The 13153-nt window shown below is 46.0% G+C and overlaps 1 protein-coding gene across 1 annotated transcript in view; it reads right to left on the reverse strand.

Annotated features, from left to right (window-relative positions):
• Nucleotides 1–637: 637 nt before the first annotated feature.
• GPR180 (G protein-coupled receptor 180) overlaps nucleotides 638–13153 on the reverse strand; it is a 38906-nt gene continuing 26390 nt past the window's right edge. The window contains exons 6-9 of the mRNA XM_075336757.1: nucleotides 9300–9457; nucleotides 7348–7539; nucleotides 4087–4164; nucleotides 638–1472 (exon numbers count right to left, since the gene is read on the reverse strand). Coding sequence (XP_075192872.1) covers nucleotides 1314–1472; nucleotides 4087–4164; nucleotides 7348–7539; nucleotides 9300–9457 — 587 coding nt within the window. The 3' untranslated portion in view covers nucleotides 638–1313. The remainder of the gene's footprint in view (nucleotides 1473–4086; nucleotides 4165–7347; nucleotides 7540–9299; nucleotides 9458–13153) is intronic.

Here is a 13153-nt window from a genome sequence, read left to right on the forward strand (position 1 = left end):
TAAATCTCTGCATCTCCTCAAGAAGTGACCATAGGCCTCTTGGCTGCTTTTCTAATTGGTGCGCTCCTTGCTTGGGATGTCAGTTGAAGTGGACACGTCTTGGTAGGTTTGCAGTTATACCATAATTTTTCCATTTTTAGATGCAAGATGATCAGAGCTTGAGTTTTTTTTATATATAACCTAACCCTGCTTTACTCTTTTCAACAACTTTATCCCTGACCTGATGTATTCCTTGGTTTTCATGATGCTGTTTGATGCCTAATGTTCTCAAACAAACCTCTGAGACCTTCACAGAACAGCTGTAGTTATACTGAGAATACATTACACACAGGTGGACTCAATTTACTAATTAGGTGACTTCTGGAGGCAATTGGTCACTCAGGATTTTATTTTGGGGTATCAGACTACAGGGGACTGAATACAAATGAACATCAATATTGTTAGATTTATAATTTTTAAATAATTAGAAAACAGTGCATCATTTCCTTTACACGTCATAAATACTTGGTACTTAGTGATGGTATATCACAGAAAATCCCACTGTGATACATTTATGTTTGTGGGTGTAACATAAAAAATGTGGAACGTTCACAGGGTATTTTTTATAGCACTGTACTTATACCAAACCATGCACATACTTGTAAATACAGAATATTTTATTTATCTTGTAATCTTGTTTTAACCCTTAATTAGAACATTGACAAATTTAATGAGTGGTTATCTTAAGAACTGGAATTATTTTTTTTTTCTGCATGGTGGATGAAATGAAAAATACAATAAAATAAAACATAAAAACATCTTATGCAACAGTACAGTCTGCATTTGTTCATACATTACCCATACAGTAGTCACACGTCGTATAAATAAAACACTTATATAACATGCACGTATAAAAATAGAAGCACGCCAGAACGCCGCTTCATACACAGTTACCTAGTGGCAGAGTTGTTGCAAAAGTCAGTTCCTTACTGCAAACCAATCAGCACCAAAAAGGATGAGCTTCTGAAATACACAAGGACCAATTGAGTACAGGAGTGTTCGTAGGCCGATCAGTTCAGAGTCCGTCCAAGTATTCAATGCCAGCCTCCTACTAGAGACCCCAATTAGTGAAATGAGAAACCCCTGTAGCCCCTAATGTCAGAACCATCAGTCTTTGGGGCGAATCATCTGGGAATAGGTCAATGAACCTGAAAGGAGCGACAGGCTTGTATGGAAAATGCAGTCCTGGTAATAATCCTTCCCACTGGAGAATCCTTGTGGTCTCGGTGTTGGAGGTAAGGAGAACATCAAACAACTAATGCATCCAGGTCATATCAAGAGTAATATCGACTTTTGTGTCCTGATGATACAGTCAGTGGAAGGGTCACTGATGAAAGGGAAGATACCTCCCAATAAAGGCTGTGTGATAGGAAAAGTCTATACAGTATAATCATGGAGAGCGACTGAGACAGGATGACTCCCACAGTGATCACCTAATGAAGAAAACACAGCTAGTTAGTGTGACACAGATACATATGATCTCTACATAGCTAAAATTAGGACCATTTATGAGAGCAATGTGCGTCCATGGTGCGCATTATGGCACGATTATGGGGCTGTAATTAATAGGGAGGTGTTACATTTCTGTAGAGCAGCCACAACTTCTTTACCACGAAGGACTAATCTACTCTCAGCTGTATATGGGTTCGGATGAGCTAATTATGAGTCACATACAGAATGGTGCGCTTTGCTAAGGGAACATCTCAGAGTATTTTCTATCAAGTTCAGTAGAGAATGATACTATTATTAATGCAGCCAATTTCTGCCAGATCACTGTAGCCGCAGGACACTTTGTTGAGCTTCACTATAAAGGGGTAAGTGTGAACTAATAATGTAGATCACTCAGTTCTTAAACTCCAGGTTTTCATTAAACAGAATCTGACAGATTCGCCATGCCCTCCCACCCACCAGCATTTATATATTTATTTCTAAATACCCTGCATAACGAGCCCTATATACTACCTGACAGCTAAACACATACTGACGAAGTCTTTATAACGTCTTTTTCATATGTAAGTTAATCTTTTGACTAATCCATGGGAAGTTAGATCCCATGCAGCCCTCTCCGCATGTTATCATGCCCATGTGGATGCAATAACATGAATTGTAGAGAGCGGGTGTCATTGCTATCTGTCTGCAAATCCCGCGCATGTGCATTGCCTTCTTGGCTAACATGTCACGTTTGGACATGCGCCTCTCTGAAGCTGAGAAGCACACACCTATCCCTCAGAGGCGCAATGATGTTAGTGAAGAGCGCTGCATGCATGTGCGGGATTTACAGAGAGCTGGCGATGACTGCGGCATCTCTGCAAATCAAGTTGTTATCACACCCACATGGTCACTGACCCCCCCCCCATGGACTAGTCAACAAGGACTTTCAATATGTGCTTAGCTGTCATGCTTGTTAGACAGGGTATTTAGAGAGATTATATATATATATATATATATATATATATATATATATATATATATATATATATATATATATATATATATATATATATATATATATATATATATATAAATATATAAAAGGGAATGTTCTAAAATAAAGAAATAACCACTCCGGTGGTCCCCGACAGTCCTGCAGTGATGAGGTCTAGTTTATCATTCATGTGACCACTGCAGCCCATCACAGACCCCAGCGATCACATGCTGCATACCAAATGTAAGCAACGGTCATGCTAATGGCTTCTGGCATCGAATAATTGTGTGAGTGCCAAAGAACAATGGAGGAAAGAAGGATGTAAAAGGCAAGTACTGGTTATTTCTTTATTTTATAACATGCTCTTGAGAAGCTTTTATAAAAATCCCAAAAAGCCACTAAAAATCCTATTTAACGGTTCCGTTATAATTGATCAAAAGCAAGGCACGTTGCCAATTTGTGATAAAGAAAAGTTTCACAGAAGTAAAGCCTGCAGCTTCTTGTAAACATGCAGGGAAGATTCATAGCAACTTCTGGACATGGCAAGGTATAGAATATTCACCATAGCCTGAACCTTCTTTCAGATACAGAATATAGAAATCTTTTGATATGTAAGATTTCTTTGTAAATATTCTTCACTGCTTTTTTTCTTCATTTATGTCGTCACCTATACAAAGAAATTATCGCACGCGCTACAGTCTCCTTTCAGGAGATCCTGGTCCCTGAGTGCAGTTTGTTGTAGAATAAAAACTTTAATTACCCTCCCTGGGTCCAGTGAAGAGTCTCCACCGCTGTTCTTGGTGTCTGCTATCGGCACAGTCCGTCAGAGAGCACAGAATCTAAGCGGAGCGTTCCGTCTATATGAGCAGCCGCTGAGCTCACTGACTGGCTGCCATATTGTTGTCTATGTAGCGCAAATGAGGTATCCACTACGGGACACTGAGCAGCGGCAGAGACTCAGCGCTGAACTCGGGGAAGGTGAGTAGAGCAAATGTTTTTAAATAATAATCTGCGCCTGGGGACCACCACTTTCTAAAAGGGGATAAACTCTTTAAGAGCATTAAAAAAATGCATAGGGACAGTTTTTGCTACAGGTTTCATAAGTAGAGATGAGTGAACCTCAGGTTTGAGGCTCGGAAAATGACGTGAAAATCTCCCTGGTGAGTACTGCGCTGTGCTGGTGTCTGAGTGACGCGCAGCATTGTGCGCGCTGCGGGATGTGTATGATCGGCTCAGATTTGACTTACATTCTGTGTTCTATGATGTTTTGTTCACGGAGAAATTAAAAAAAAAGAAAAAGCAACACCCACCCACCCATTCACCTCCAGAAGTGTTTTGCTTTCAGCCCACAGCAAAACATGTCCGAAGCAAGGTGGGCTGTGTTTTTTTTATTTTTTCACTTTTTCCGTGAACAATACATCTGAGAACACAGAATGTAAGTCAAATCTGAGCCGATCACACACATCCCGCAGCGTGCACAATGCTGCGCATCATGCAGACATGAGCACAGCGCGATACCCATCAGGGAGATTTCCACGTCATTATCCGAGCCCGAACCCCGAGCCTGAGGTTCACTCATCTCTATTCATAAGGACAAACAAACCAACAAACACACGGCTCACCTTCTCTCTCTGATACTCTTTAAAGAAATACGAGATGGCAACAAAGCATGGGTGGCACAAGAACCACAAGAAACAACCCTAAAAATGAACAGATATTAATGCATTTAGATTTCAAAGCAACACGACTACAGAATAAACTGCTCAGAGTCTAGGGCTACAAGGCGATAATTGGATGTGCCTAAGTTGCATTCAATTGTGCCGTATGTAATGTGACTACAAGGTTTCCCTAAGGGACTCAGGCGACACAAACTATCACAAACAAAACCACTAGCAACCATGTTGTAATGGAGATTGCATGGTTATGTACGGTTTTACTGTGATGGAGTGAGACTGGCATTTGTTATTTGTCTCACAACGCAGCAAAATGAAGTGATTAAATGGCTATCTATATATATATAATTGCCTTATTCTGTCTGTCTGTCATGCTCCGAAATTGTGTCCTTACGGTGACACAAAGCTGATTGGCCGCTGGGCTCGCCATGGCCCCCCCCCCCCACACGGATTGGCCTCTCGCCCCGGCTCTCTGCAGGCCCCGCCCCCCTCACGTAATGCACGCTCGCTCTGGCCCAACTGACACGGAGCTCCGATTCCCAGGTGAGTACACACACACATCAGATCACACTCACTCTCACACTCACTCTCACACACACCTCACACATCACAACATGCTGGGATATCGCTTGCTTCTACACCGGCTCCGTCAGGATCCCGGCAGCGCCAGACATAACCTTGCGATGCTGGGATCTTGACGGAGGCCGTGAAAGCTGGTAACCATTATACACATCGGGTAACTAAGGTCCCTTAGTTACCCGATGTGTATCATAGTTACCAGTGTACACCGGCTCACACTCACTCTCACACACACATCACATCGCATCCACACATCAAGGTCCTGCAGCTGCGGAACATACACACACATAACAGCACACACACACACACACAAATCAGATCACACTCACACACACCTCACACATCACATCGCATCCAAATACTCACAACATCCTGGGATATCGCTTGCTTCTCGGCGGCGATACTGTGCTGTTGTGAGCTTCCAGGACCTGCCGGGGGATCACATGGCCAGAAGCATGTGATATCCCCGGATGTTGTGAGTATCAGCGCATATGTGCAATATCGTCAGTGTGTGTGTCTTTGTGTGTGAGTGTATGCGATCGGGTGTGTGTGAGTGTATGCGATCGGGTGGGTGTGAGTGTATGCGATCGGGTGGGTGTGAGTGTATGCGATCGGGTGGGTGTGAGTGTATGCGATCGGGTGGGTGTGAGTGTATGCGATCGGGTGTGTGTGAGTGTATGCGATCGGGTGGGTGTGAGTGTATGCGATCGGGTGGGTGTGAGTGTATGCGATCGGGTGGGTGTGAGTGTATGCGATCGGGTGGGTGTGAGTGTATGCGATCGGGTGGGTGTGAGTGTATGCGATCGGGTGGGGGTGTGTGGGTGTGTGTGAGTGTATGCGATCGGGTGTGTGTGAGTGTATGCGATCGGGTGTGTGTGAGTGTATGCGATCGGGTGGGTGTGTGTGGGTGTGTGTGAGTGTATGCGATCGGATCTGTGAGTGTCGGCAGAGGAGCACGGCGTGCTGGAGGAGGCTGAGAGGAGAGAGGCTGAACCTGGGGAAGGCTGGGATGGGGAGGCTGATGCTGGAGACAGAGAGGCTGATGCTGGCGCAGCATGGCGGATGGAGCACCTCTGGGAGTGCGCAGCATGGGGGATGGAGCACGTTTGGGAGTGCGCAGCATGGCGGATGGAGCACCTTTGGGAGTGCGCAGCATGGCGGATGGAGCACGTTTGGGAGTGCGCAGCATGGCGGATGGAGCACGTTTCGGAGTGCGCAGCATGGCGGATGGAGCACGTTTGGGAGTGCGCAGCATGGCGGATGGAGCACGTTTGGGAGTGCGCAGCATGGCGGATGGAGCACGTTTGGGAGTGCGCAGCATGGCGGATGGAGCACGTTTGGGAGTGCGCAGCATGGCGGATGGAGCACGTTTGGAAATGCGCAGCATAGCGGATGGAGCACGTTTGGGAGTGCGCAGCATGGAGGATGCAGCACGATGTGGAGTGCGGAGTATGGCGGATGGAGCACGTTTGGGAGTGCGCAGCATGGCGGATGGACCACGTTTGGGAGTGCGCAGCATGGCGGATGGAGCACGTTTGGGAGTGCGCAGCATGGCGAATGGAGCACGTTTGGGAGTGCGCAGGATGGGAGATGGAGCACGATGGGGGGTGCGCAGCATAGGGGATGGAGCACGTTTGGGAGTGCGCAGCATGGCGGATGGAGCACGTTTGGGAGTGCGCAGCATGGGAGATGGAGCACGATAGGGAGTGCGCAGCATGGCGGATGGAGCACGTTTGGGAGTGCGCAGCATGGGGGATGGAGCACGTTTGGGAGTGCGCAGCATGGGGGATGGAGCACGATGGGGAGTGCGCTGCATGGCGGATGGAGCACGTTTGGGAGTGCGCAGCATGGCGGATGGAGCACGTTTGGGAGTGCGCAGGATGAGAGATGGAGCACGATGGGGGGTGCGCAGCATACGGGATGGAGCACGATGGGGAGTGCGCTGCATGGGGGATGGAGCACGATGGGAAGTGCACACCTCCCCCCAACACACACACACATACGCGCGCGCGCGCACTGCACAACACACCACACCACACACACACACACACACACACTGGGAACCACAAACAACTGCCCTACACAGACACCCACACACACAGACAAGGCTGCACACACAAATATACGCACATACCGCACAACACGCACATTGCACAAAACATACCTCCCCCCAAAACACACCACACACACACAAACTGCGCAACACACACACACAATGCTACAGACACACAGCGCTCCACAAACAACGCAACACACAAACAACACCGCTCTCACCCCCCATCACACCCAGACAACATCCAGAACATGTACAGCGCCCTACACAAACACTTGGTAACTACACACAACATCTATATATATATATATATATATATATATATATATATATATATATATATATATATATATATATATATATATATATATATATATATATATATATATTATATATTATATATATATAACAAAAATCATACATGAACTACACAATACGTAAATTCTAGAATACCCGATGCGTAGAATCGGGCCACCTTCTAGTATTATATATAAGCATCTCCAGATTATGTGTTTTAGGTCAGTGTGCATAATGTGAAGGTGCTAATCTAATCATAACGCCCATTATGAGACACATACCTTGGCAAATGTAATGTAGAATTGGCGTTTCATCGTGCTCCTCTCAAGGGTTATAATGTGGTACAGGCCACATGCCAAAGACGCAGCTAAACAAACTTTCAGGGCAATCAGGAGGATGCCGGCCAGGCTCTGATGGGCATGGTAACTGTGGTGATTGGTGTCTTCAAACTGCTCCCAAACAAGTAAAATCACCTGCAATACACACACCTCATAAATATACATATATACACAAACACACACACACATATATGTATATACATACATACAGTGAAACCTCGGTTATCGAGTAATCCGGTTCCGTACTTCCACCGCGCTCTAACCCGCTCTTGCAGTCCACACAAGCATATCGGGTGTATATCAGGTAACCATCGCGACGAGGGAGGAACTTCAGCTGCCAGCACGCTGACGTCACAGGCATGAGCCGCTTGCCTTTGATTGGCTGGCGAAATGCCTTTGAGTAGCGGCTGACAGCGGCAGTTCCGCCCTCGTCGCGATGGTTACCCGATACACATCCTGTACCGGCGAACTACAAGAAACAGGAGGCCGGCGAAGGAACGGAAGGTAAGGTGAGCATAATATGTGTGTGTGTGAGTGCGTGTTTGTGTGTGTGTGTGTGGAATGGCAAAACAGGGGACCAGGATGGGACATTTAACAAGTTGTGGAACATATTGTCTGAATTGCAATGATTTTCTATGAGAAACCTTGCTTTGCTAGACTAGTAACTTGGTTTACAAGCACACTCCCTGCACAGATTGTTCTCGTCAACCAAGGTTCCACTGTATATATATATAATATATGTCGTATTTTTCGTTTTACAAGACGCACTTTTGCTCCCCCAAATTTTGGGGGAAAGTAGGGGGTGCGTCTTATAAGCCGAATATACGGGGGGTTATATATATATATATATATATATATATATATATATATATATATATATATATATATATATATATATATATATATACATATATACATATATACATATATATATACACATATATACATACATACACACACACACTGCAAGGTCCAGGGGAGGTGGGGGCGCTGCTGGGGGCAGGTGAACGCAGCTGCGGTGGCAGCGTTTGATCTCCTGCTCCCGCTCATATAATATGCACAGCCGCTGTCCATCTCCGGTGGTGCTGAAATCGCACCACAGTGACGGGCTGGGGGAGCGGTGCATATTATTTGTCCCTGCGCCCCCCTGTGATGGCACATGCCCCACCCTGTGTTAGATATGGCCCCCCGTGCTGCTGCTCATCCTAAAATAAAAAAAGCTTTACTTACCCCCTCCAGCGTTTCTCCCCGGTGTCCCTGCTTCCACTGTGATTATGCACGCAGAGATCTCACTCTGCTGTGCCGATCACATGACCGCACTGAGAACCAGGAAGTGGAAGAACAGAAGCACGGAGGGAGCTCAGCGCTGTAGGAGGTAAGGAAAGAGTGTTTTGTTTTACTATGGGCAGCAGCCTGGGGAAGATATCTAACACAGGGGGCTTGTGCGATCTATAGGGGCCATGGGCAGCACCATGGGGGGTATATCTAACACAGGGGGACTTGTGCGATCTATAGGGGCCATGGGCAGCACAGGGGAACGTGTGCCATCACAAGGGGGCTATATTCAATATAAGGGGGCTATATCCAGATTAAGGGGGGGGCTAATTTTAGGATGGGGGGCTATGAGGGGCCTATACCTTATATGATTTGTTAGACGGACACTGGCATTATAAGATGGACCCCATTTAACATTAAAAAAAAAATTTCTCTTTTCCTTCACCAAATTTGGGGGTGCGTCTTATAAAGCGAAAAATACGATAGATAGATATCATATATATATATATATATATATATATATATATATATATATATATATATATATATATATATATATATATATATATATATATATATATATGACACACGCAGGAGAACTAAACAACAAACCCCCAGACCTGAGCAATCACAGCAATCACAGCAATGCCTGTGGAGGTTGGCGTGGAATCCCACTGAAGAGGTCTTCCTTGTGATTTCTTCATTCTGCTGAGAGTCCATCCCATACACAGGCTGAGGAGCAAATACAACATCTGCACCTCTGAGGCTATGTCGCATACTGGAACACAAATGGAAGACAATGAGTAACATGTGCAATGCCGTTTTGTTCAATTGCAGACTGGTATATCTTTCCATGAAATGTTGTGGTGTGTAAGAGAAAATGTCCCCCATCTAAGGACCATAGGGAGAGACTAGACTAGTCCAATGTGGTTCATTGCAGGCTCCTCCCTGCCAAGCTCCAGCTGACTGACAGGTCTCACCCATGTGTGTAGATAGGCAGAGACCTGTCAATTCTCTACGGGGGGAACCTATACGGAGATTACATTGCACTCATCCCATCTCTTCCTATGGTTCCAAAACAGATTTTCAAACTATATTTTCTCTGAAACACCAGGGCATTCATTTCATAAAAGTACTTACCTGGCTACAATAACACAGCCAGGTTCAGATTCATGCTGTCTGTGGTTTGGGGAGCATCGACTAACAGCTTCCCCTTCAACCTTGACATTAACATGCAAGGGTGATCAAGAAGGAACATAAAATAATGTACACTATATTATACACACATATCAATAAGTCACCTATGCCCTGCCTTTCTGCACACTGTTTTTTTTTTTATTTTTGCGTTTTTCATGTGTTTTTTAGTGCAGTTTTGTACATAACTGCATGCAAATCCTTATGCAAGCAATGTCAATGAGAATCCTAAAGATTTGTGCACGTTACTTTTTTTACTTTTTTTTTCCCCCTTGCAGATTTGGTGAACAAATAAATCTGCAGCATGTCAATTCTTTCAGCGTTTTTCTACCTCAGAATGTGTAGAAAACACATGGAAAAAAAATGCAACACAACCGTGTGTATTTTCTCCCAAGAAATGCAGATTTGGTGCAGAAATTTCTGCAACCAAATAATTAGTGTGCGAAGATAGCTGTATAGTGCATTACACTATTTATAGGGCTGGTGAAGTATTGATATTTGACTAATTGCATTAATATGGAAAGAATGCATGATAAAAAAATGTATTTACAATTTGGAACCATTTGAGAAGTAATTTGTAAAAAAAAAAAAAAAAAAAAAAAAAATAGCTGACATACTAAATAATATCATATTAAAGACACAACCTAATACTGGGTGTATTCATCTTATATTATGTGAATATATTGGTTGTAAGTTCCAACAATGAGTCTATGTATGTGGATAACTGAAAAGGATCATCAGCTGGGTATAAGTGCTGTGATCCGGAGCACGGAGAGCAGATCCGCCTGTATGCAACAAATCAAAAGGAAGAACTTTTACTAGGTGGGCATAAAATAAGAACATCTAGGCGTTTCTGGTGCTTAGCAAGATTAAGAGTGCTCTTAGCCCCAGAAACGCCTAGATGTTCTTATTTTATTCAGTCACCAGTTGGTATGCCCACCTAATACAAAAAAGGACATTTATGTGTAGTCACCGTAAAATGTCTTTCTTGGAGCCTTTCATTGGGGGACACAGACAGTGGGTTATATGTTTGTCTCCAGGGGAGGCTTGACACTAGGTTTAAAAAAAAAAAGAGTTAGCTCCTCCTCCCACAGCATATAACCCCAGCTAGGCGGGAACTAGCTCAGTTTGGTGTAAAAGCAGTAGGAAAAGGATAACCAAAACCACAAGGGCGGGAGCTGTGTCCCCCAATGAAAGGCTCCAAGAAAGACATTTTACGGTGAGTACACAAAAATGTCCTTTCCTTTCTCACCTTTTCATTGGGGGACACAGACAGAGGGACGTCCCAAAGCAGTCCCTGGGTGGGAACTGAACTATTAACAGTGTATAATATCAGACTAAGAGCTGACTAACAACTGCAACTGCAGTGAACACATATCAAAACACTGTCAAGAACCGAGCAGTGGCCACTTATAAATGGGCCAATGCCGCCTGAAGGACTTGTCTTCCAAGAGCTGCATCCGCAGATGCATGCGTATGCACTCTGTAGAATTTTGTGAACGTGTGCACACTAGACCAGGTAGCAACCTTGCAAAGTTGGGCCGCCGAAGCCTGAGGGCCCGCACAGATTGAGGGGGGAACGGCACCTCGTGCTTTGTATGCCTCACAGATGGCAGTCCTGATCCATCGAGAAATCGTGGATTTAGACGCCGGGTTGCCCTTTTTGTGTCCTACTGGGAGGACGAAGGGGGCATCGGACTTGCGCAACGGCACTGTTCTGGAGATGTAGATCCGCAGAGCCCTGACAAGATCGAGAGTGTGAAGGGCTTTCTCAAAAGGAGTGGACCGGGGCCGGGCAGAATGACGGCAACACAATGTCCGACCAGAGTCCAGACCGTCTTGCAGAAAAGCAAGAACATTAGGGATTGAAAAGGTAAGGGGCGACCGATTTTGACGATCACACCAGGAAAGATAGGTCTTCCAGGTCCTGTAGTAAATGCTGGCGGAGGAAGGCCTCCGAGCATTAAGCATGGTATGAACTACCCTGGAAGAAAGACCCGATTTGGCTAGAATCAGGGATTCAAAATTCAGCTGTGCTGTATTCTGGTGGAATATTGGACCTTGCGACAGAAGATCCGGGCGGTCGGGAAGACGCCAGGGAGTGTCCTGAGAAGTTGGAGGAGCTCTGGATACCAGGCTCTCCTGGGCCAGTCCGGGGCCACGAGGATCACCGGGATTCCCTCCGCTTTGATTTGCTTGATTGCTCTCGGAATGAGAGGAAACGGAGGGAAGATGTAGGGCAGGCGAAACTGCGACCATGGAAAGACTAGGGCGTCGGAGCCGAGCGCTAGCGGGTCTCTCGACCGAGATATGAAGGGACGTATTTTGGCATTCATTCGAGACGCCATGAGGTCCACATCCGGGAGTCCCCAACGAAGAGTGATCTGATGGAACACTTCGTCGTGGAGGGACCATTCCAGTGCTGCTAGACCTTGCCTGCTGAGAAAGTCTGCGGCCCAGTTGTCTACCCCTGGGATATGGACAGCTGAAATAATGGGGATGTGCTTCTCTGCCCAAAGAAGAATCTTGGATACTTCCTTCATCGCTGCCTTGCTGCGAGTTCATCCCTGACGGTTGGTGTAAGCAACGGCCGTGGCATTGTCTGACTGGATCCGAACAGGGAGGCCCAATAGTAAGGGTTGAAAATTCTGAAGGGCCAAAAATTATGGCTCTGATCTCCAGAACATTGATGTGCAGGGAGCGCTCGGGAGGAGACCAGCGTCCCTGAACAGTGTGGTGGAGAAACACCGCCCCCAGCCTATCAGGCTGGCATCCGTCGTGACTACCTGCCAGTGGACCGGGCGGAAGGACTTCCCTTGAGATAGGGATGAGGCTTGAGTCCACCAGACGAGGGAGCTGAGCGGAGACCGAGATAGGCGGACTGTCCGGTCCAGGGAAGCTGTATTCTTGTCCCTGGAGAATAGAAGATCCAGTTGTAGAGGGCGCAGATGGAATTGGGCAAAGGACACGGCTTCTATGACCGCCACCATCTTGCCTAACACTCTCTTTCCATTCCGAAGGGATGTGTGACGGCGAGAGTGGAGGGATTGGGCGGCCCGGATCAGGGAAGACCTCTTGTCCTCTGGAAGAAAAACCTGGGACTGAGCCGTGTCTATCAGTATACCTAAAAAGGTGATGGGCTGATGAGGAATGAGGGATGACTTGTTGAAGTTGATCAGCCACCCTAGCCTTGACAGCGTGTCTAGGCAAATCTGCACGCTTTCTGAGCAAACGTGAAGAGAGCTCCCTTTGACAAGAAGGTCGTCCAAATAGGGAACGA

Source organism: Anomaloglossus baeobatrachus, chromosome 2 (genome assembly GCF_048569485.1).
Source record: "Anomaloglossus baeobatrachus isolate aAnoBae1 chromosome 2, aAnoBae1.hap1, whole genome shotgun sequence".
Classification (NCBI taxonomy): Eukaryota; Metazoa; Chordata; class Amphibia; order Anura; family Aromobatidae; genus Anomaloglossus; species Anomaloglossus baeobatrachus.